This window comes from Elgaria multicarinata, chromosome 5 (genome assembly GCF_023053635.1).
Source record: "Elgaria multicarinata webbii isolate HBS135686 ecotype San Diego chromosome 5, rElgMul1.1.pri, whole genome shotgun sequence".
Classification (NCBI taxonomy): domain Eukaryota; kingdom Metazoa; phylum Chordata; class Lepidosauria; order Squamata; family Anguidae; genus Elgaria; species Elgaria multicarinata.
The window spans coordinates 43,968,588-43,991,195 of record NC_086175.1 but is presented as its reverse complement, the minus strand read 5'-3'; the positions used below and the strand labels follow the sequence as shown (position 1 = coordinate 43,991,195).

Genomic DNA, 22,608 nt, shown 5'->3' with positions numbered 1-22,608 from the left:
AAGTGGGCGGAGCGGGGGCAGGGCGAAGCGGCCCGCTCCAAAAATCGCGGATCTGCAAGTGAAGCGGAGCGGGGGGTCCGTGCACACCCCTACCAGCAAATTATGTTATACATCTTCTTGAGGGAAAGCAATATAACTTGTTATGATGACATCCATAAAGTATATTATACTTTTAATTTTAAAAGCCTTTGAACTCTTCCTTCCTGCTCTGGCCATATCTCTTTACTTTAACCAATACTTTATCCCATTTTTGCTATCGGATCCCTCTCCTTGATGGGTGACACAGTTAATAGACAGACCTGAAGCACAGAGCAGAAACAATTACAAGCCTGGAAATAGGAGATTGGTGAGGCTCAATGGCAAACACTGCAATGTCTTCTGAAACCATACACATTTGCAGGGCCTTATCTTTACTCAGGATGGTCACAGGTGGGTCAGTGAAGACATGGGAATATGAGCTTTAATATGTGGCTATTTACTATAGAAAACCTGTTGCCATATACATTCAGAATCTCATCTTGTTGAGTGTTTAATAAGGGTACACCACACAGAAGTTGGTCTCCAGTTGTTTTCCAGGGAAATGGTGAAGACTGGCTGCCATTCTTACTAGTATCCACTAGATGTCTCTAACATAATATTTGATATATTAGCCCATGCGCGTGAACTAGTTTGCTACAAAGTCAGAAATGACTGAGCTTAGGTAAACCTGGAGCAAAGAACTATAGGAGGAAAACCTCTGCCACTGACTCGGTCTTCGGATTCCTACTAACTGAGTGAGTCCGAAGTATCGTTTCATTTTATGACTAAAAGTAGTAGTGTTGACCCTAAAACTGTATTTCTTCTTTCCTCTCAAATGGAGTGAGAGTACAATTGGACACTGTGCTGGCATTTGCAGGTTAAGCTTCGTTTCCCATCAATAGAAGAAGAAGAAGAAGAAGAAGAAGAAGAAGAAGAAGAAGAAGAAGAAGAAGAAATTACTAAAGCTGCCAGACACAAATGAGCAATCCTAAGTACTTGGAACAAGAATGTGCATTCAACAACAAGATAAGTACAACCTAGGTGTTCAAGCGTAGAACAGGTTCTTCAAACAATATTCAAAGAAGGTTTTCTCCTCACCATGGGCATTCAGCTCCTTCTGCATCTGAATTTTCTCAGCTGGTTGTTTGTGTTGTCAATCCTGGAAGTTTCTTTGGCTGCCCTGTACGTGGACCTGCCGCGCAGGAATTATAGCTCTCTGCGTGATGCAGACCCATTTGATGCAACAGAATCAGGACGAGATGAGCGGCTGCACGTTTTCACAGTGGATTATGAATATGTGCAAATCCCCTATGAAGTTACACTTTGGATACTCTTGGCTTCTCTTGCAAAAATAGGTGAGTAAAAATGTCTTAATATCTCCACACTCACCCACCCCATACATACATACATACATACATACATACAGAGGCCATACAATAGTAAAACTGAAAAAAGATATATATATATTTTTAAAAATACAGTTTCTCATCCAGAAACAACCAAGTTAGGTATTTTAGGGAACTAACAGTGCAATGCTAAGAGGTCTGCTCAGAAGTAATCCCCATTGAGTGCAATTGGGTGTTCTCTCATGTAAGTGGGTGTAGGATTGCAGTCAAAGTATATTCTGCTTAATTATGGGACTTGAAGAATTAAATGCTCTTGTCAACAGAAATCTAACCATCAAATATCAAATCATGAGTGTAGATAAAATGTTAATAGTCTTAAACTTACTTTGGGATTAAGACTGCAATCCTATACTTTCTTATCTGGGAGCAAGCCCCACTGACCTTAATAGAATTCATTTCCGAGGACACACATATAGGATTGCACTGTAAGAATGTTTTTGAAATTTGCTAACCTAGAAACATCCAGGATCATCATACATTTGGTACAATGAGTAAAAGGTTATACTTTTCTCTCAGAACTAATATAAAGTGCCTTTCTAGTCACTAATGAATATGGAAAACACTGAATGCTGGTATGCCTTGAAGCTCTCAGTAAAATACTTTCACGTGCTGCAGATAAAACTCCCTGTTTCACCTCTGGGTTAATGTGGAGGAGGGATAGAGGACCATGAGTTTTTGCAGTGCACCTCTAGGCATAAGAGACATAAGTTCCATGATATTCAACAGGGCTTGTTCCCAGGTAAGTGTGTACAGGATTGCAGCCTTAATGGGCTGAATTTGTCTCAGTGACTTTCATGGCTTGAAGCGGTCATAGGCCATGCAGTACCACATAGGAATGCCACCATGTAGCTTGGACATGACCTAAACATGTGTGTGTGTGTGTGTGTGTGTGTGTGTGTGTGTGATTTCCTAGCTCAATTTACTTGGGGAAAAATAATTTATATGCTAGTTTTAATTGTTTCCCTACATTCCCAATTATAGATACTATATTGGAGGCAAAACCCAAAGTGAAAAGTATTGAATTTAATAAGGTGACATTTGGCATTATTGCCTTAATATTAATTTTTAAAAGCTTAGTTGTTGTTTTTTGAAAAGTATCCCTCAAAATTACATTTCCAAAAGGGCAGCCTAAAACTTGAACCAATTTCAAAGTTACACAGTATTTAGTTTCTGGCCTGGTTGCAGCTTGCCTTTCTCTTTAGTTGCTACCAAGAAGTAATCTCGGTATGTGTGCAGGCCCTCCATCACATGGGCTATAACTGGAGAAAATGAGAATATAAGATTGTCATAGTTAAGCACTTTCTAAGACCATTGGTTATAATAAGGGACCTCAAGGAATAGTAACTAAATCTCTCCCACTTAAATAATCAGTACTTGTTGGGATGCATCCTCCAGCACCAGTTGACTGAGCTGCTGTAATGGCATGGAATATTCATAAACATTCTAAGTGCTCAGGAAACAATGTCAGAATGCCTGCAGTTGAATTTTGGTGGGGGGAAACAAATTGTCAGTTTAGCTGGGATTAAAATATCACACCAGTTTTAAAAATAATATTTTTCTTGGCAGAGGCCTGGAAAGTTATCCTGGGTGCTAAGGAAACTATGGGGAAGAAAGGGAGCCCACACACAGGGCGGATGGAAGAAGGGTCCATAGAAGGCAATGGACTGAGAAATAGGAACACCTATCCAAGGAGGTGTAGGACTGGGCAAGGAAATCTGAAGAAAGAGCTGAGGAAAGAGGGAACTGAGTCAAGAAAGGGCTCGTTAAAGGCCAGGGCAGATTTTCATAGAGTGGTTTGAGCTAAATTTTTGTCTGCAGGCTCCTAGTGAGACATAAAATGTCATCATTTTAGCTGCCCCATGCTCTTTTCATGTTCATGGGAATCCACTGATGTGGCATAAGCAACATAAAGGTGTGATACGTTCATCATCTCCTGACTCAGAGGAATCACTCAAGACTGTGAACTGTGATCTCTCAACTTATGCATTCATCAACAGTCTGCATTCATCACGCCAGAGGGGAAAATCCTATTGGGGTGACTTCCCAATCGTGCTCAGTATCCCCTGCCTGTGTTTGCCATGAAGCTGCAAGTCTCAAGATGATTTAGGCCTGCCTGTACAGAGGGTACAAACAGAGGACTCATATTTTGGGGTTGTTTTTCCCCCTACAACTTTACAATACAACACCATCAAAGTTAAGCACTTTTAAAGGTCAGTCAGAGTCTTAGTGCTCAAGTTTGGCTGGACTGTGCTAAAACGATTCATGTCATCCTTACACATTTTGGTAGCTCAGAAAATCATCTATTCAATTCCTGCAGCTCTAGTGATGGGAGTAAATTGTAGGGTGCTTTCAGACGGAAGGCTCTTAGCGGGAAAGTTCAGGAAGCATCCTCTTAATGGATTTTTGGCCGTGAGAAAAAGGATGGAAGCAGTGGTGTAGTGGTAGATTTTGAAGTGCCAATGCTCCTCATGACAATCCTCGTAGCCATGCCCCAAAGGAAAGCCAAAAAATGCAGGCTGCTATGTTGATCCATTTCAGTAACCTACTTCTCGCAATTTTTATCTCCGCCAGGAGCAGGTCTTTACAGCTAACGGGTCTTAATTGCCTATTCCATACCAAGCCACCCCCAAAGACTTTGCATAACAATAAGGAACAGCATATTGTTGTTGAGAAAATTTATTCCCCACCCCTTCAACCTCCAAAGCTACTGTGAGGATTGCACTAAGCTCAGAGGGAACAGGACATCCTTAGAGGGTAGCAAATAGGGGGGCTGGAGAAATGTGCCACAGATCTGAATGAGGCCAGAGTCCTGAAAATCTGACCCACAGAGTCTGCAGTGGACCAGCTCTTTCTGTCGGCTCACCTTCCAGAATTCAGAGCACTAGGGAGTTCTCTGTAACAGGGCATAATATGCTAATTATGCCCACAATTTCTGTAACTTGGGCAATTTAAGGCTGGAATTAGCACATTTTAAACAATTTGTGGCCGTAAAGTGTCCACAAAAGTGACAGATAACTAAGCATTTTATGGAAATAACATGAAATATGTTAAATATGCCATATTTTGCCCAAAATATAGAAACTGTGACTGCAATTGGTGTATCTTGCCCTGTTTACAGAGAACACACCCCTCCCTGTTAAATCCAGAGGATGCACCAGGGGCTCTAGGGAAATCTGCTGAACCCCAAGAGATCCAGATTTCCTTGAGCTGGATCATCCTGACTGGATGTTGGGGGATTTGTACATTCCCAGTGGCAGATGACATCATGTCCCTGCTAATAAAAGAATGCTGTGTCTTGTGAACCCGGATTCTGCTACAGTGGTGGAAAACCACAGGATGTCATCATCTGGATTTGTCATAAGATTCTGTGAATGAGGTCTAATAAGAGCCTCATCTGGAAGCACCTTACTGTTATGGGTGAAGTGCAATATGTATTTTCTCTATCCCTCGCAGGATCGTGGGACCTTTGACCTCGTAGACTTATGCCTTGCTAACATCTGAGATGAGGAACAATCTAGTTATATAAGATTAGAAAACTAAAATAAACACTACCATACCTTTGTTATTTTCCTGTCTTCCATTCAAGGTTTCCATCTCTACCATCAACTGCCCCACTTCATGCCCGAAAGCTGCCTCCACATTGCCATGGGTGTCTTGGTTGGTGCGATTATTTATGGCACGGACCACAAATCTCCTCCAGTCATGACCACGAGCATCTACTTCTTGTACCTCCTCCCACCCATTATCCTGGAGGGGGGCTATTTTATGCCTACCCGCCCCTTTTTTGAAAACTTTGGATCTATTCTTTGGTGGTCTGCAATGGGGTCCCTCATCAATGCCTTTGGCATTGGGTTCTCCCTTTATGGGATCTGCCAGATTGAAGCCTTCGGCCTCAAGGATGTTAACCTCCTTGACAGCCTCCTGTTTGGAAGCATGATCTCAGCGGTGGATCCTGCAGCTGTCTTAGCTGTCTTTGAGGAGATGTCTGTTAATGAACAACTTTACATGATGATCTTTGGAGAATCTTTGTTAAACGATGGGATAACTGTGGTAAGTACATTGCAGGTTTGGTAGAAATTGATCTTCTTAGTTCCATTTATTGTCATCATCATCCTCATCCTCATCCTCATCCTCATCTTGCCCTTCCTCTAAGATGATGGGATGTGTAGTCCAGCACATCTGGAGAGGATCAAGTTGGGAAAGTCTGATCTGAAAGATTGTGGTGTAAAGCCGTTTTCATTCAGACATCCTCACTACCTTCCCTTTGTGACTAAGGGCCATCAGATGCTTGCAGACACACAAACACTATGAGCTCCATCACACCAGAGGTTAACACGATCCCTACCTTCGCTTCTCTGACGGTGTTTTCATTCCTCAGTTACTTCCTCTTTTCAAAAGAGGAAGTACACAACGAACATGAGGTCCATTGAGTCCACTGTTCTAATGGTGCTGCTTCTCTTGCACACAGCAGGAGAGAGCAGCAATTCCAAGTTTAAAAAAAAACATCAGACTTAATGAGAGGGTTTTTTTGTCACGTAAGGAAGGCCAGAAGGGGCAGAAGGCACGCGGGAGGCAGACAACATCATGTGAGGGACTTGAGCAAACTCCATGAGTGCCCAGTAAGAAGTGTGCAATAAAACACGGATGGAGCTTTATGTGTAGGCTTCCATAGGTGAATGGACCTGTTTAGGTTTCATGCGCCATTAGTCTGGTGTAATTAAATTGTAGCTCATTTTACCCATATCTTTAGGGGGTTTTTTTGCTACATAGGAACTCCAACTGTTAAAACAAAATGGGATTAGGATAACAAGTGGGAATTCTCCTTGAACGGACTTTTCCATCCTAACATTCTTTTTTTTTTTCCATTTAAGGTGATGACGATGTGGGCTTTTGTTAGCACAGTTGCTTGTTTATGGTCTACCTAGGCCCATCTAAGAGTGCTTCCAGATGAAGGGCTCCTAGTCTGCCAAGTCAAAGGCCTTGTTCTATCTTTCTTTTTTACTCAATGGATTTTTTTTCTGGCAAAAAAAGGGTGGATGGAAAACCATTGGGAAAACACAGGAGGGTTACAAATGACAGAAAGTGACATGGTCTAGAAGCTGGGTAAGATTTCATGAATGGGGCAGGGAAGTCGCCCAAAAAAATTGGAAGCACCCTACATAATCATGGTAACTTGCATCCTTGGGTAGGATAGTGATGAGACATTCATTTATTTCCCCCCTTCAGGTCTTATACAACATACTCATTAACTTTACCCAGATGCATCGCTATGAAGAGATTGAAACTGTTGACATCCTGGCTGGATTTGCTCGCTTTTTTGTCGTGAGCTTTGGCGGGTTGCTGTTTGGCATTGCCTTTGGGTTTGTGGCAGCATTCATGACTCGATTCACACAGAATATTTCTTCCATTGAACCTCTCCTGGTCTTCATGTTCAGCTATTTGTCCTACTTAGCTGCGGAAACACTTTACATTTCTGGCATCTTGGCGTAAGTATAACAGCACTTCAGTTTTCACACCACCCACATTGCAATAGACTTAAATGATCATTTCCTGTCTCTGTGCTCTCCGGTGCTTGCCTTGGGTGATAAGAAACAATGTTTGACTAACAATAGTACTTAAGACATTATTCAACAAGCAATTCAAACAAACTGGATTTTTTTACTAAGTGCTGCAGGTGTTAGGGCCAGTGCATACCAACACTTTGCGGGAATGTTTTCAAACTGGGGTGACTTTGATTGTCAATCCAGATTTCATTTGAAGCTGGTGAGACAATTGCTTCAGCACATCATACACCCAAATCCAGACTCAGTGACTGGGTTCATATATAATACTAACCCATGGTATGGGTTACTGTATTCTGGATTTTTGCATTGTACAAACCCAGCTGTTTATACCATGAATAATCCAGAAAAAGAACCCATGGTTTCTTGTTGGGTCTTAAACTCTGGGTTATTTCAATCATGGGATGCTGTTACATGTGAATCCAGAACCATGGGTTGTTCATGGTTTGTTTCACTGGGCTACAGAGATGGCTCTCAAGAATGATAAAAAAATAGCCACCAGTACTACAGTGCCTTAAAGGCTTTTGCGATACACGGAGGGGCGTGTGCAAAGGATGAGGAAAACAGACAACACTGGGACTGTGAAAATAAATCACAGTTCGTTCGAACATCTGTCAAACAAATCTTGGGTAGGGCAACAAAGTATGGGTGAAATAAATCATGGGCTACTGTCATGTGCAAATCAGGTCGTGTATTGCTGTAAACAGCATTTTTAAAGTACAGTGGAAGGCTGAGGAGTACACAGAATTACACATCCCAAGGGGCACCCCACCCTCCCGGGTGAATATCTTTCTGTTCACCCAGGCCTTTTAAATAATTTAAATAGTCTCCCCGAGCATCTCAGTTTTTAAATTGGTGTTTTCATTCTGAGGCTGCTCAGAGGTGCTTTATTTGTTTGAGCATTTGTGGCCTTAGGTTTTATTTTGTATTTAAATTGTTTTCTGTTTGTTTATTGTAAGCTACTTGGGGAACTTTATGTTATTGGGCAGTATACGGACGTCATGAATAAGAAACAGAGCCTGCAACAAAATGGTGCCATAATCTCCCACATCTCCTAGCAGGGGCGCTCCCATTCGGGGGTTCCAACTGGCCTGCCGTGCCCTCCTCCAAAGTGCTGTAAGGCATAAAGTGCTCAAGGACAGCATTCCACTTCCCTCCAGTGTTCCACTATCCTTTCCCAAGGGTTCCATGGCTACTGAGCTGGCTCTGTCTTCATTGGGCTAGTGATTTTATTGGGTTTGTGGGGAGGGTTGTCCTCTTAGGTTTTTCATGTGTACTTCTGCAAACCTCAGAGTTCCTCCAAGCATGTGAAGACCCCCTCTTGTTTCTCAATGGCCTTCTTTTGGCTCCAGTTCAGTTTGTGTTCACTGCCTTCGTTTCCTTTGGGAGGAAGTGACACCAACCATGGTGTGTCCACTAATTAATGTGAGTGCAGGGAGACCAGGTGTGTGTGTGTGTGTGTGTGTGTGTGTGTGTGTGTGTGTGTGTGTCAGTCTCCTTAACCCTTCCTACACCAAAGTCTGCACTGCAAATCACCCCAGGCTATTCCTCCCATCCCCATAACCTAACCAGAAAAAAATATGGTTGGAAACTATGTTGGGAGGGGATGTTGCAGAGGTGGGGAGTGTTAGGCACCCATTCCTACTCACTGATTCTTCCTTGCAAATGCCTCCCCCCCCCTGAACGTTAGCATTACAAAATGTGTTGGCTGTAGACTTTAGACTTGATTTTGTAATGTGCTGTACTTGGGGCTGCCTATATATCTAGTTCAGAAACTCCAACTAATGCAAAATATGGCACTCAGGTTGGTCTCCAGGCCATCCCATGATTATACTGTTTTTAACACCTTTTCACTGGCTTCCAATTTGTTTCCGGGCAAAATATAAAGTGTTGGTTCTTATGTTTAAAGCCGAACATAGTCTAGGTCCAAGGTACCTCAGGGAGCATCTCCACCCCTGTGTCCCAGTCCACCACTTAAAGTCCTCTGAGGATCATCTGTAGCAGCCGCCTAACATGAGATTGGTGGCCACACGAGAGAGGACCTTTTCCTTTGCTGCCCCTCAGCTGCGGAAGGACCTGCCAGTTGAAATGGGCCTGCTGACCTCTTTGAATGTTTTTAAATGGGAATGAAAGACTCTCATATTCCAGCAGGCCTTCCCTTTTTAGAACGCCTATTTCTCTTGGCTGATTGTTATATACTCTTTCGAAGCTGCATTGTTTTTTATTATAGTTTTTTGTTTTGTTAAACTGTTTTAACTTGGTATGCCGCCTAGAGTACTTTGTATATAGGTTGGTTATAAATCCAGTAAATAAATAAATAAATAGTTATTTGTCATGCTGCTCTAAAGGCACCATTAGATAATGACGTTGTGAGCATCAGGCATGCTGACACGGTGCTCCTGACATACTCCGACACCATTGGATGTTTTTAGAAAGTTTTTAGGATGTTTTAACAATCTACATTATGTTCTTAATTCAGCTTTATGTATTTTATATTTACTGTTGTTCTCCGCCTTGATCAAATGGAGAGGCGGGTAAGAAATAATAATAATAATAATAATAATAATAATAATAATAATAATAATAATAATTGTGGCTCTCATCAGGCTGATTGCTGCCAGCATTAGCACAAACCTCCTGGGGCAGGTGGTTCTTCTAACCAACCCAGGGAAGAGATCACAGCTCAGAGGATGAGCACATGGTGTGCCTGTAAAAGGTGCCAATTTTAATTCCTGGTGTTTCCAGGTAGAGGTGGAAAAGACCCCTATCTGAAATGCTGGAGATCCACTGTCAGTCAGTGTAAAATAGCCTTCGCCAATCTGGTGCCCACCAGATATGTTGCATTACATGCCCCATCATCCTGAGTGGCCAGCTAGGGATGATGGGAATTGCATTCTGACACATCTGGAAGTCGTCAAGTTGGGGACAGCTCGTGTTGACAGTGCTGAACTCTATGGACCAATATTCTGATTAAGTTTAACACTCATTTAGACACTCATTATGTACTCTAACTTCAGACCTCACTGTCAAAGAGCCACAAAATAAGCCTTGAGATTATTGTAGGTGTCAGACCTTGAGTGGGGAAATCCTCTTATTTTTGACTTTACCATTTACAGTGCTCACACATCCTCTCTTTGCGAATCAACAGGATTACGGCATGTGCGGTGACTATGAAAAAATATGTGGAGGCCAACGTTTCCCCCAATTCCTACACGACGATAAAATACTTCATGAAAATGTTGAGCAGCATCAGCGAGACGCTGATATTTGTGTTCATGGGCGTGTCGACAGTCAGTCGGAACCACGAGTGGAACTGGGCTTTCATTGGGTTCACATTGGTCTTCTGCATGCTTTGGAGGGCGCTGAGTAAGAAACAACTATTTTAATCAAACCAAACCGGGCTGAGGATGTGCTTTGCAGGGTCGGCAGAAGTAGATCGAAATCTACTGGTAGATCTTAGGCTAATTTGTAGTAGGATGGCAAGAGTTTGTGACTGCCAATGGTTTAACCCAAGCCAAGCTGCACAGCTTGGCAATTTTAGACCATGGAATGAATGGTTTTACAGGGTTCTTCTTTAGACAGTCACAAGCATTATTTCAGAAGGTGACATTTCTCTTCTCTCCCCAGCCCATGCCATTCCACATTTTGTTGACAAACCCTGTTAAAGAAAAGAAATACTCTGAGCCTCTGCAGTTTCAGATTCTAGCTCACTTAAAATGGAGTCTGCTTCTGCTGCCCTGATGCTAAACACTTTTAGCATCATTTTGTTGTAGGAAGAGATAATATATATTTAAAGTAAAAATAATAAATTGAGCATCCGTAACCATGTACATGCCCAGTGATCTATCCCTCCCCATAAAATGTTTTTACAAATAAGAATAAGGAAGGATGGTGAGGTGAGCAAGCTCAAGTGCTGGTGGTCCCACCATGCCCATGGCAGCGCTGGTCCTGATGCAGAGCCTATCAGTGGACCCATCACCAATAAGTCCTGGGAAGCGGTGGGCTGTGGGGCCCTGGATTTTGCCCCAAGGTCTAGCCCTAGCTGCACTACAGTATAATGCTTCCTCCCGCACCTTAAATGGAACAAAAGGCTCCCTACTTTAAATTAATGTTGAAGAAGGCTTTTGGTGGGGGGATGCAGAAGTGGATTTGTGTGTGTATGAATCGAGATCAGTTCTGGTCCTGAAAACAAATCCTTGGGCTGAGCATGTACTCAGCGATCCCACGGTCCTTAATTATGAGTATACAGAAGCCCCATGGGACACCACTTTGCACGTGGCTCAGGGTTGGTGGATCGCGAGGTCCCAGTAAAAAAACAAAGGAGATCCGGCAAGCCCCAAATCTGCCCACCCCTGATTTAAAACATCGTTAAGTGCAGAAAGAGGCTAGGAAGTTCGGAGCAGACTGGTTTGACCAGTTTAACAAGGACTTCCACAGGTGTGTTCTGTTGTCCAGGTCATTTCATGCATAACTGTACTCTGTCGAAACAAAGCATTGCCCATAGGAGAGTAACTCTGGATACGTTAAGGAAATACTACAAATTTAAAGAGTTTCCACAATAAGCCACTTAGGTATCGTAGAGCAATTTCAGCATTCTGACCAAAAAGAAAAGAAAAACAAGAAAAGAGAGCACATGTATGACAGTGAACCTGAATTAAAGTTGTGTAATGTGGATAGGCCCTACGTTTTGCAGGATCTGTTTTTGGGGTTAAGAGAAAGAGACAGAGAGCCCTAAAATTAAAATGGTTTTAATTTTTGTGAGCCGCCCAGAGAGCTTCGGCTATTGGGCGGTATAGAAATGCAATAAATAAATGGGATTTGGTTTAGCAGGATGTGGCAAATTTGTGCAGAATAAAAGGGACAATATAAGATGGACTCACTGAAAGCAAAAATAGAAGCCAAATGCTGGCACTTAAAATTTAAAATGTTGCAAATGCCCTTGAAACTAAAAATGGGATTGAAAGGTTAGTTGAAACATGCCTTAAAGAAGAAAGATTTTAACAATATTACGTTTATTTTTGTCAATGAATGTTAAGAAAATGTTTAATAATTAATAACCAATAGAAAATAAATCCCATTAGCTTGAAACACATTAAATCCCAATGGTTTAAGTGGTTCAAAATGTTGTCATTCTCCCTCATTTCAAATGCAAGGTCGAATTATGGATTCGACCATATGACAGTATGCATATTGAGCATTCTCCACGCGAGTGGGAACTCTGAAAAAGGAGGGTTTCTAATTGTATGGGTGGGGAAATAAACCATAGCTTTTTTGTGAACTGCTCAGAGAGCTCCGGCTATTGGGCGGTATAGAAATGTAATAAATAAATAAATAAAAATAAATTTATTATGATCATCAAATAAACATGAAATTCAGCAGAATGGGCAATGTGCATGATCCCCCTGCTTCATGGAGACTGTGTGCATGTGCTTCCCTCCCATTTATTTATTTATTTATTTAAAACATTTATATCCTGCCTTATATCACTAAGATCTCAGGGCGGCATACAGATAAAAAACATACAGTATAAAACAATAAATATATACAGTTAAAAACAAATTAAACCATGATCCAAGTTAAAACAACATATAATTTAAAAGCAATAGATACAGTTAAAACAGTTAAATCAATGTGCCAGTGAGTTTAACCATCAAAGGCTTTGTTAAAAAGCCATGTTTTTACTTGGCGTCGAAATGCAATCAATGTTGGCGCCAATCGGGCCTCCAAGGGGAGGGCATTCCACAGTCGGGGTGCCACCACAGAGAAAGCCCTCTCCCTTGTCCCATCATAACGTATATGTTGCATTGGTGGGATGTGGAGAAGGGCTCCTCCAACAGATCTAAGGTCTCGGGCAGGCATATATAAGGAGAGGCGCTCTCTCAAGTATTGAGGTCCCAAGCCATTTAGGGCTTTAAACGTCATTACCAGCACCTTAAATTCTGACCGGAAGCATATAGGCGTATACCCTCCCTTCAACCCTTTCCCGACATGAACCTACTACCCAAACACGACATTCAACATCTAAGGTCCTCCTCCAAGGGAAGCTCAGAGGACAGCAACAAGAGAGAGGGCCATCTCTGTGGTGGCCTCCCAACTGCGGAACAATCTCCCTGATGAGGCCTGCCTGGCACCGATATTGTTATCTTTTCAGCACCAGGTTAACACTTTTCTGTTCTCCCAGGCATTTTAGCAATAAGAAATGAGCCCGGGTCTGTTTCTTTAGGCTCATGGTTTTAAAGTATGTGTATATTGTATGTTTTTGTGGTTTTTAATTTTTGTATATTGTAACATACTCTATGATGTCAGGTTAGGCTACCCTGCATTACAGCACAAGTAACATTCTGTATATATGGAGGTTTCCATTTGGTTATTGACTTTTGTTACTGTTAAGTTTTTCTTGACTTCTTAGGTGTGCTTTTGCTGTTCTGCATCAGCAACAAATTCCGGACTTACAGATTCACTCTTAAAGATCAATTGATTGTCATCTACAGTGGTGTACGGGGAGCCAGCAGTTTCTCCCTTGCATTTTTGCTTCCTTTTGCTCTCTTTCCTAGAAAGAAAATGTTTATTACTTCTACTATTGTGGTGATATATTTTACAGTCTTCATCCAGGTAAGCAGACTTATTAACCGGATGCCATCATAAACTGGTGGGCCATATAGAAGATTTGCATTGGGTGGCTCAGGCGCTTCCTGTTACCCAGTCAAGCCCATTACATGGAATAGAATGACTGTAACCCTACCTTCCTGTCCCACCTGCTTGCCATACCTTCGGCATCCCTGCAAAGATCGGATTTCTGAATACTGCCAACAATGAAAATCCAACATGTAGGATAGTCAGGTCCCCTACTTTATAGGGGACAGTCCTCTAATTTGGAGAGCAGGCAGAGAATGGTCCTGTTTGAACATGTCCTCTATTTGATGGGCTGTCAACTTCAAGTCTGCTATAAAGATATAGAATTATAAGCGGGTAGGATGAGTCGGGGTCTTAAAGTTGCCCGTTAGCACTGAGCACCTGGACAGCAGGCTGAGCAGGCACACAAGTCACCTGGTCACAGTCTACATGACTATCATGAGATGTATTATATTTCTATTTAAATGTTCACCTATACATATAAATTTGCATGTATGAATGTTATGCAAATTCTTGACCTCTTGGCCAGCAATGCATGAATGGCCATCCTACCAAAATCACATGGACAAGTAGCAGGGTTTTTACCTGGAGCATAAACAGCATATTTTTGGATTTTATGCACATAGGGTATATTTGGACAATACAGGGATGGCAGAGGAAAGGCAGGCACATCAAGTGGTCAGGGAGAGCAGAAGTGTATCATCCCAAACACTCCTCCATGAAATGGGCAGAATGATATTGTCCAACCTGGCTGTCTAAGTTTAGTTAGGATTAAATACATTCTGTTCCAAAATTTATTGCCTGAATTAACACTGCAACACTTTCTTTTCTCTTTGTTCCAAATGAAGGGAATCACCATTAGGCCACTTGTAAAGTACCTAGATATTAAGAAGACCAATAAGAAAGAGTCCATCAATGAGGAAATTCACGTCCGAGTAAGATTAATGTTAAAATGTATAATTTTAATTGAATATAAGAAATAGCTTTATACTATGTTATAGTATTTGCCTACTTAGCCTTGTACTGTATTGGGTCCTCACTTAGTCATAGAGTAGATCTAATATAATCAATGGAACATAAGTTAATCATGACTAACCTAAGTACCATTGATTTCTATGGGTCTGCTTTAAGTATGATTAAACCTAGCACCATCCATTGGCTGGGTTCAGACAACACAATAACCTATACTCAAAAGTTGAGTATAGGTTGAATGTTGGTTGTCGCTGAACCATGGATTGTTGTTGAAATGTGGGTTATCATGTTGTCTGAACCAGCCACGCTAAGAAAACATGGTTTGCTAACCATGAACAACCCATGAAGAGAACCCATGCTTTGTTATTGGATTGTGAACTATGTTGCTCATGGTTAGCAAACCATGGTTTGTTAACATGGCTGGGTTCAGACAACACAATAACCCATGGTTCACTGACAACCCACAGTCAACCCATAATCAACCTATGAGTGTAGGTTATCGTGTTGTGTGAAACTAGTCTTTGTCTATTCTGACTGGTGGTGGATTCTCGAATCCCAGCCAGAGTTCTTCCACATCATCTGTTATCTGAACCCATTTTAATTAGACATGCCAGGGTTTGAATCTGGGACCTGTTGAATGCACCTCACTTTGTTTCTTTTAGTATCCACCTGTTTCCCTGTTCTAGCACTAATGATGTAGTGCTGGCATGAACCAACTCTTGTGTAACATATCTAGTGCTTGCTCTGGTAGTAGGGGAAAGCAATGATTTGCTGCTGAATTTGATCTACTCTCATCCAGCATTGCAGGGATTTTTTTATGCGTTGCTTTGGTACAGTGTTTGTGGGTGTCAGGTGAAGCTATATTGAATATGCTCAATGGAGCTGTCACCTGGCTAGGGATAACACCCCTGGTAATATACCAGGCCTTGATGAAACCTGTTCGCAGGCTTGGTGCTTGAGTCAAACCTGGTGGCCTTAATCTTGATTCTATGCTCTCCCCAGGTTTATGGAGCATTGGAGCAGATCATAGGATCAATGTACATTAAGTTCCCTAAAGCTGTAATACTATGCATGCTTAACTGGGAGCTTAACTTAAGCTCCATTGAAGACAGTAAACATCTGATGAAGTGGACTATAGTCCATGAAAGTTTATGCCATAAGAAAAGTCTTAATCTTTAAAGTCTTTTTGCTACAACATATTAACATGGCCCTGGACATTCTAAGGTTGCACTGCATATTGCACTCATATTGAGAGCTGGTGCGGTGTAGTGGCTAAAGTGTTGGACTGGGAGTCTGGAGATCCAGGTTCTAGTCCCCACTCGGCCATGGAACCCCACTGGGTGACTTTGAGCCAGTCACAGACTCTCAGCCCAGACCACCTCACATGGTTGTTGTTGTGAAAGTAAAATGGAGAGGAGGAGGAGGATAGGATTCCTTGGAAGAGAAAAGGTGGGATATAAATGCAATAATAAATAAATAAATATCCAGCAATGACATTAATTAAAATTATTACTGATAGGAAGTGGTACCATTTTTACCACCTTCTGTAACAATGAAATGTAGCACATTACAGTTAGGATGACTGTCAGAGACTTCTTAGCTTTGTTAGTTTAGAACTTTAAAAAACTAATTCTTTTGCAATTGTATGGGGGCATAAACATAATTACAATGTAGTATTACAGAAGTGACTTTAATATGAAACTCACATCTATCCTGAATGTTGTGTGTCTGTAGTTGATGGATCATTTAAAAGCTGGAATTGAAGACATATGTGGACACTGGAGTCATTATCAACTGAGAGACAAGTAAGAATGTGTCTGTCACTGTCAGGTAAAATAAAATAAGATTGTTTGATTGCTGTAGTAAGATGGTCCAAACTGAACAACTCTACTGTCATAATCTTCTCTTTTCCACTATGGATCCAATAAGGATCAGCTACCCTACTTACGTCACATTGTCTTCACAAAGCCAGTGCACAAGTGGTGGTTTGGAATGGGCTGGCTGTCCCCACTGCTGACCTTCATGGGTTCATCTAATCTTCTGTAGTAGAGAGCCTACAGAAGATTGGATGACCTTGATGCAGCATGGATTCAGAGTCACCCTGGGGCAAAGACAACGTATAGACAGCCCCAGAGTGAGAGGCAGGTGGACATGCAGGTTGCAATGATGTAGAGGACGAATAAGTGCACGGGGCTCTTGTCAGTGGGCTCCTGCTGGTGTGTGGGCCCTCAGCAGGGGCTCAGCTATGCCTCCCTTTGAAACCAACCCTACCTGAGAGGATGGGCCTTAGACTGAGCTCACTTTGCCTGTGCCTTAATCTGGGCTTGCACTTGAAAGGAGATAGGTTCTAAAAATGTTGAAAGCAAAGAACAAGGAATGCAACAAAAAGTCACTAATATAGACATTTATGTTGATCAAAAACAATAAATGAATCAGAAGATAAAGTGAGTTAAATATCAATATACTTGAAAGCTTGCAAAATATAAAGAAAGAATTATTTTTTGTGTTCAATGGGGCTTACTCCCAAGTAAGTGTGACGAAGGTTGCAAACTTACAATATAATCTTACTTCTACTCAGAAGTAAGTCCTGGCTTTCCTGGGGGCTGCAAGGAAATAGGCAAAACCAAGACCCCCCCCCATTCCTTTGCACATGTGCCAGGGAGGAAGGGCAGTTCTCCCTCGATTTAACTGTATCTGCCATTTAAAGGAGCTCTGGGAAGCAGGAGGATCTTCCACCTTGTTGCCCCTCTCCTCCTGTGTAATCCAACTCATATCAGTTGCCCCAAAGAACCAGGAAGTACAACAACGCTGAGTAAACAACGGGATTTCCCTTAATGTAGACACGCTCAAAGTCAAGGCACTCATGGACAAAAGTCATGGGTCATACATAATATACTAGTTTCAGTGTGTGTGAATACATCTGATTTTGTGTTTCCTCCAAATACTGTTTAGAATATCAAAATGTATTTATTTTTCTTTTATTGTTAAGTTTTAAAATGTTGAAGGACAGAATGGAGCCACAATAGTTCTTTCAGAAATTTACTGAAACATTACTGAATATGCATTATTACTGTAAGTGGAGCTACTGCTATGTACTATTAGAATATTTTTACACAACAAATCTGGATTTCATGTCTCCTTCATAGTCATCAATGTGCTTGGCCTCCTTCATCATCTTTTCCGATTTGCAGCTTGCCTTGGTCTTATGAGTTTAACACCAGTGATAGCCCATCAATCACACCTCTTTGCTATTAATGTCTGGTCCTTAAGAAGAGTTATCTTGAATTTGTCCAGTAATTAATGCAGGAGTGATGCTTGACCTTTTTAAAGAGCAATCAAACATACATACATGCAAACAAACATACATACAAACAAACAAACATTTTGTTTATTGCTGTCACCAGATTTAAGAAGTTTGACAACAGATTCCTAAAGAAGATCTTATTACACAAACACCAGCCCAAATCCAGCATTGTTTCCCTATACAAGAAAATGGAAATAAAACAAGCCATTGAGATGGTTGAAAGTGGAGCAATAACGCCAGCAACTTCCAAATCATCTTCTCTGTGAGTAATCTTCATTCAGCTGAATTAAGTGGAAGTTGGAAGGATAATTGAAATCTACAGTGCTTGAATGAAAGTCATCCCCTTTTACATATTCTACAAATGTGTGGACGGGGAGGGAGTAGGCAGGGGTGTAGGTGGGGATGAACTTCAGGACCAAAGCCTAGGACCCTCACAGCTCAGGAGGGCCTGTAAATGACATCCAGCAAGTGGGAGGTGATGGGGTAGTGTCAAACAAGGCGCATGTCAGTACCTGGGCTGGCCTGGGCATGCTAGGCCAACCAGAGTCAATGCTGCTCATCACAGCATCCTTTCTTCTTATTTTGTATTTAGCATCAGGGAAGAAACAGCAAACGCAATTTTATTCCTCTAATTGTTTCAGAGTTGGTGTATTGCACTCCACAGACTCTATCTTGGAAACAAGCCTAAGTTTTATTTAAACAAAGCTTTTCCACCAAGCTATAACACTTCGAAAATGGTTTGAAAAAAACTGTATATGCAGTGTGTCATGGGCCCCAATGGTTGACAGTACCATTATAAACTGTTTTAAAGCAGTAGTGTAGATTTTAAAGCAGTAGTGTAGATCCTGCCTCAGACTGTGGCCTTGCTTTCCTCAGGTACTGAAAAGAGAATAAAACTCTGGTGTTCGATGAAGTAAACGAATGGTTTTAATCGTTTTCTTTCAAAAATAATCCAATGATTAAAACAATAGTAAAAATTGTGTATTGGAAGCTCAACGTTTCGGACCCGAAGTGGTCCTTCCTCAGGAGCTGTATGTGGAGATTACTTCCATCTATTTAAGTGAAAAGCAAGATAAAAGCTCTTGAGTCTTCGCTGTTGCGCCATAGTGTTGATGCCTTCATTATCTGTAGTCATGTCTGGCATATGACTTTCTACAGATAACGGAGACGTCAACACTACAGCGCAACAGAGAAGACTTCAAGAGCTTTTATCTTGTTTTTCACTTAAATAGATGGAAGTAATCTCTACATATGAACTTCCTGACTGTTAGAGCAGTACCATAATAGAACCAGTTACCTAGGGAGGTTGTGGGCTCTTCCACACTAGAGGCATTCAAGAAGCAGCTGGACAACCATCTGTCAGGTATGCTTTAAGGTGGATTCTTGTATTGAGCAGGGGGTTGGACTCAGTGGCCTTATAGGTCCCTTCCAACTCTACTATTCTATAATTCTATGAATCCCATTCTCCACCCCCACCCCACCCTACCCCTCCTATGTTCATTTTAGAGAGATCTAAAAAGGGAGATGAAAATGTGATTGCTTATCAGCTCCAAACCATTAATTTTTGTGAACCGCCCAGGGAGCTTCAGCTATTTCGAGGTATAAAAATGCAATAAATAAATAAATAAATGGATGAGCTCATTCTGGGGACCAATTCACACAACTATGTAAACCACACAATTATTTATCCATTGATCAACTCAGATACTGATAGATGAATGTGTGGACTGACCCAATTGAAAAGTGTAGCCTTTGAAATGATGTGCAAGTTCTGTCAATGGTATTTGATGGTCCGTTCACCCAGAGATGTGCGAACCAGTGTATGGTCCTTAGCCATATGTGTCCTTCTTTGTCTTAATGTTAAACTCTTGTTAGAATCATTAGTTAAAGTTACCCCCCCCACTTCGCCCAAATGATATGTTTCCACTCAGCTTTTATTGATGGAGGGAAATTTTAACCAGTATTGCTGAAACTGAAAGAGAGGCTTGTTTCATTTTCGAAAGTCATTTTGGCTCTGATCTGTTGTAGTAATAAGAAATGGAAGTTCAAGCATTAAATATGGCCTTGCCTTCTTAGATACTGTGAGCTTCTTCACACGAGTGATTTATAGCACACTCGTGACGGGCCACTCATGGATGTTCGTGGGTCATTTTGATGCCACTGTGTTCCTTCTATGCAACTCCTGCTTGTCTCTATTTCCTTCCAACATTTCTTTTGTTATAAGTCAGTAAACACGACTTTTCTAGGCTATAGTGATATTTGTCGCTGTTTCCTGCTGTGTGCAGGAGAAGTTTCGATATTAAATGCCCACTAGAGGGTACTGTCCCACTATACAGAATGGGCCTCATGGTTGCTGCTTTCTTCCCCTTTCTTCCCTGTGTGATTTGGCTCATCTCTATTATGGAAGAGAGGCAGGAAGCAAGAGCGATGGTGAGGAAACGCAATTCCCCCCCCCATCTGAAAACCCTCTATATGAACTTAGGCCTCAAAGCAAACCCCAAGTCAAACACCGCCAGCAAGCTGGAGGCTTAGTATTACCTGTGAGGGTGAAAAAGTGGTAGTCAGGTGAACTGAGTTCTGTTAATTTAGGCCTCAAGACACACACACCACCCTTAGATATGTTTTAAGTTATCTCTCACTGGGTTTGAAAGACTCAAAAAAATATCTACGCTGAAGTTTTTGTAAACATTGGCAAAATTATTTAAAACTTAAGCACAATTATTGTGCTTAACGGGGAGTGCGACCCTGTTGGTTCTCCTGGACCTCTCAGCGGCCTTCGATACCATCGACCATGGTATCCTTCTGGATAGGTTGTCTGAGCTGGGAGTTGGAGGTACTGCGTTGCAGTGATTCTGCTCCTACTTGGATGGCCGATTCCAGAAGGTGGTGCTGGGGGATTATTGCTCTGTGCCGTGGCTTCTAAGACATGGGGTTCCACAGGGCTCTATCTTATCCCCTATGCTGTTTAACATATACATGAAGCCGCTGGGGGAGGTTATCCGGAGATGTGGACTGAGGTGTCATCAATATGCGGATGATACCCAGCTCTACCTTTCCTTTTCATCAAACCCAGGTGAGGCAGTGGCTGTTCTGAACCAGTGCCTGGGCACGGTAATGGACTGGATGAGGGCTAATAAACTGAAACTCAATACAGACAAGATGGAGGTACTGTTAGCGGGTGGTTCATCTGTCCGGCGAGGTGATGTTTGCCCTGTCCTGGATGGGGTTGCACTCCTCCTGAAGGATCGGATCCGTAGCTTGGGGGTGCTCTTGGATCCAGAACTGTCACTTGAGGCACAGGTGAACTCAGTGGCAAAGAGCACCTTTTATCAGCTTAGGCTGATATACCAGCTGCACCCTTATCTGGACAGAGATAGCCTAGCTACAGTTATCCATGCTCTGTGATAACCGCTCGTTTGGATTACTGCAATGCGTTATACGTGGGGCTGCCTTTGAAAACGGTCCGGAAACTTCAACTGGTACAAAACAGGGCAGCACGGTTACTAACAGGGACTGGCCGATGAGACCACATTACACCAGTCCTTTTCCAGCTTCATTGGCTGCCAGTCCAGGTCCGGGCCCGATTCAAAGTGCTGGTATTAACATTTAAAGCCCTAAACGGCATGGGGCCAGGTTATCTGAAGGAACGCCTCCTCCCATATGTACCTGCCCGGACCCTAAGGTCATCTTCAGGGGTCCTTCTCCGTGAGCCCCTGCCAAAGGAAGTGAGGCAGGTGGCTACCAGGAGGAGGGCCTTCTCTGCTGTGGCACCCCGGCTGTGGAATGAGCTCCCTAAGGAGGTTCGCTTGGCACCTACATTATATGCTTTTAGACGCCACGTGAAGACCTTTTTATTCTCCCAACATTTTAACAATCTATAAATACATTTTAACATGGTGTTTTAAATTTGTAATTTTGCATTGCTGCTGTTTTTATCTGGTTGAGCTTTTTTATTGTATTTTATATTATGGTTTTATACTGTTGTTTTATATTATGAATGTTTTTAATTTTTGTGAACCGCCCAGAGAGCTCCGGCTATTGGGTGGTATAGAAATGTAATAAATAAATAAAATAAATAAATAAAATTTAAATTTATTTGGTAAATAGGATAAATCTCAGGTGGTTAATCCACCCAAAATGTTCATTCAGTAGCCAAAAGACATTCAGATCGTTTGCAATGAAATTGGAAATAGGAGCTCAGGGGTAGTGGAGAACTGGAAAGACATTGCTGAGATTGCTGTGGAGTCTTCATTACTAGGGGTATTTAACAGCAGGTTGGTGAAACATTTGGTTTTTGTCAATGTTCCGCTTGGGGTATGTGTTGCAGCATCCCAGAAACACCTAGTTGGAATCAGGGACAGGGCTTTTTCAGTAGCTGTGCTCAGGCTCTGGAACTTCTGTCAGAGATTCCCTGCTGGCAACAGCCTGGCAGGATGGACAGAGGGCTTAGACATCGGAGTCTTCCATGGTTTGGGCATGTGGCCTATAGCAGGGTTCCCCAACCTCATGCATTCAAGATGTCTTGGACTTCAACTCCCATCAGCCCTAGCTAGTAGAGCCAATGGTGAGGAATGCTGGGAGTTGTGGTCCAAAAGATCTAGAAGGCAAAAGGTTGGGGAAGGCTGGCCTATAGGATTGCTCCCTTAGCATAACTAACTTGCTTTGGATCATCATCTAACCTATTATCTTGTGATTCTACAACACATGGAAAACA

At 42.0% G+C, this 22,608-nt stretch overlaps 1 protein-coding gene across 1 annotated transcript in view; it reads left to right on the top strand.

The window, feature by feature from the left end:
• The first annotated feature begins 1,117 nt into the window (after positions 1 to 1,117).
• The window catches only part of SLC9A4 (solute carrier family 9 member A4), a 31,517-nt gene continuing 10,026 nt past the window's right edge, over positions 1,118 to 22,608 (top strand). Inside the window, exons 1-8 of the mRNA XM_063127487.1 lie at positions 1,118 to 1,373; positions 5,011 to 5,474; positions 6,651 to 6,910; positions 10,134 to 10,351; positions 13,395 to 13,597; positions 14,467 to 14,553; positions 16,325 to 16,395; positions 17,995 to 18,156. Of these exons, the coding sequence (XP_062983557.1) occupies positions 1,118 to 1,373; positions 5,011 to 5,474; positions 6,651 to 6,910; positions 10,134 to 10,351; positions 13,395 to 13,597; positions 14,467 to 14,553; positions 16,325 to 16,395; positions 17,995 to 18,156 (1,721 nt within the window). The remainder of the gene's footprint in view (positions 1,374 to 5,010; positions 5,475 to 6,650; positions 6,911 to 10,133; positions 10,352 to 13,394; positions 13,598 to 14,466; positions 14,554 to 16,324; positions 16,396 to 17,994; positions 18,157 to 22,608) is intronic.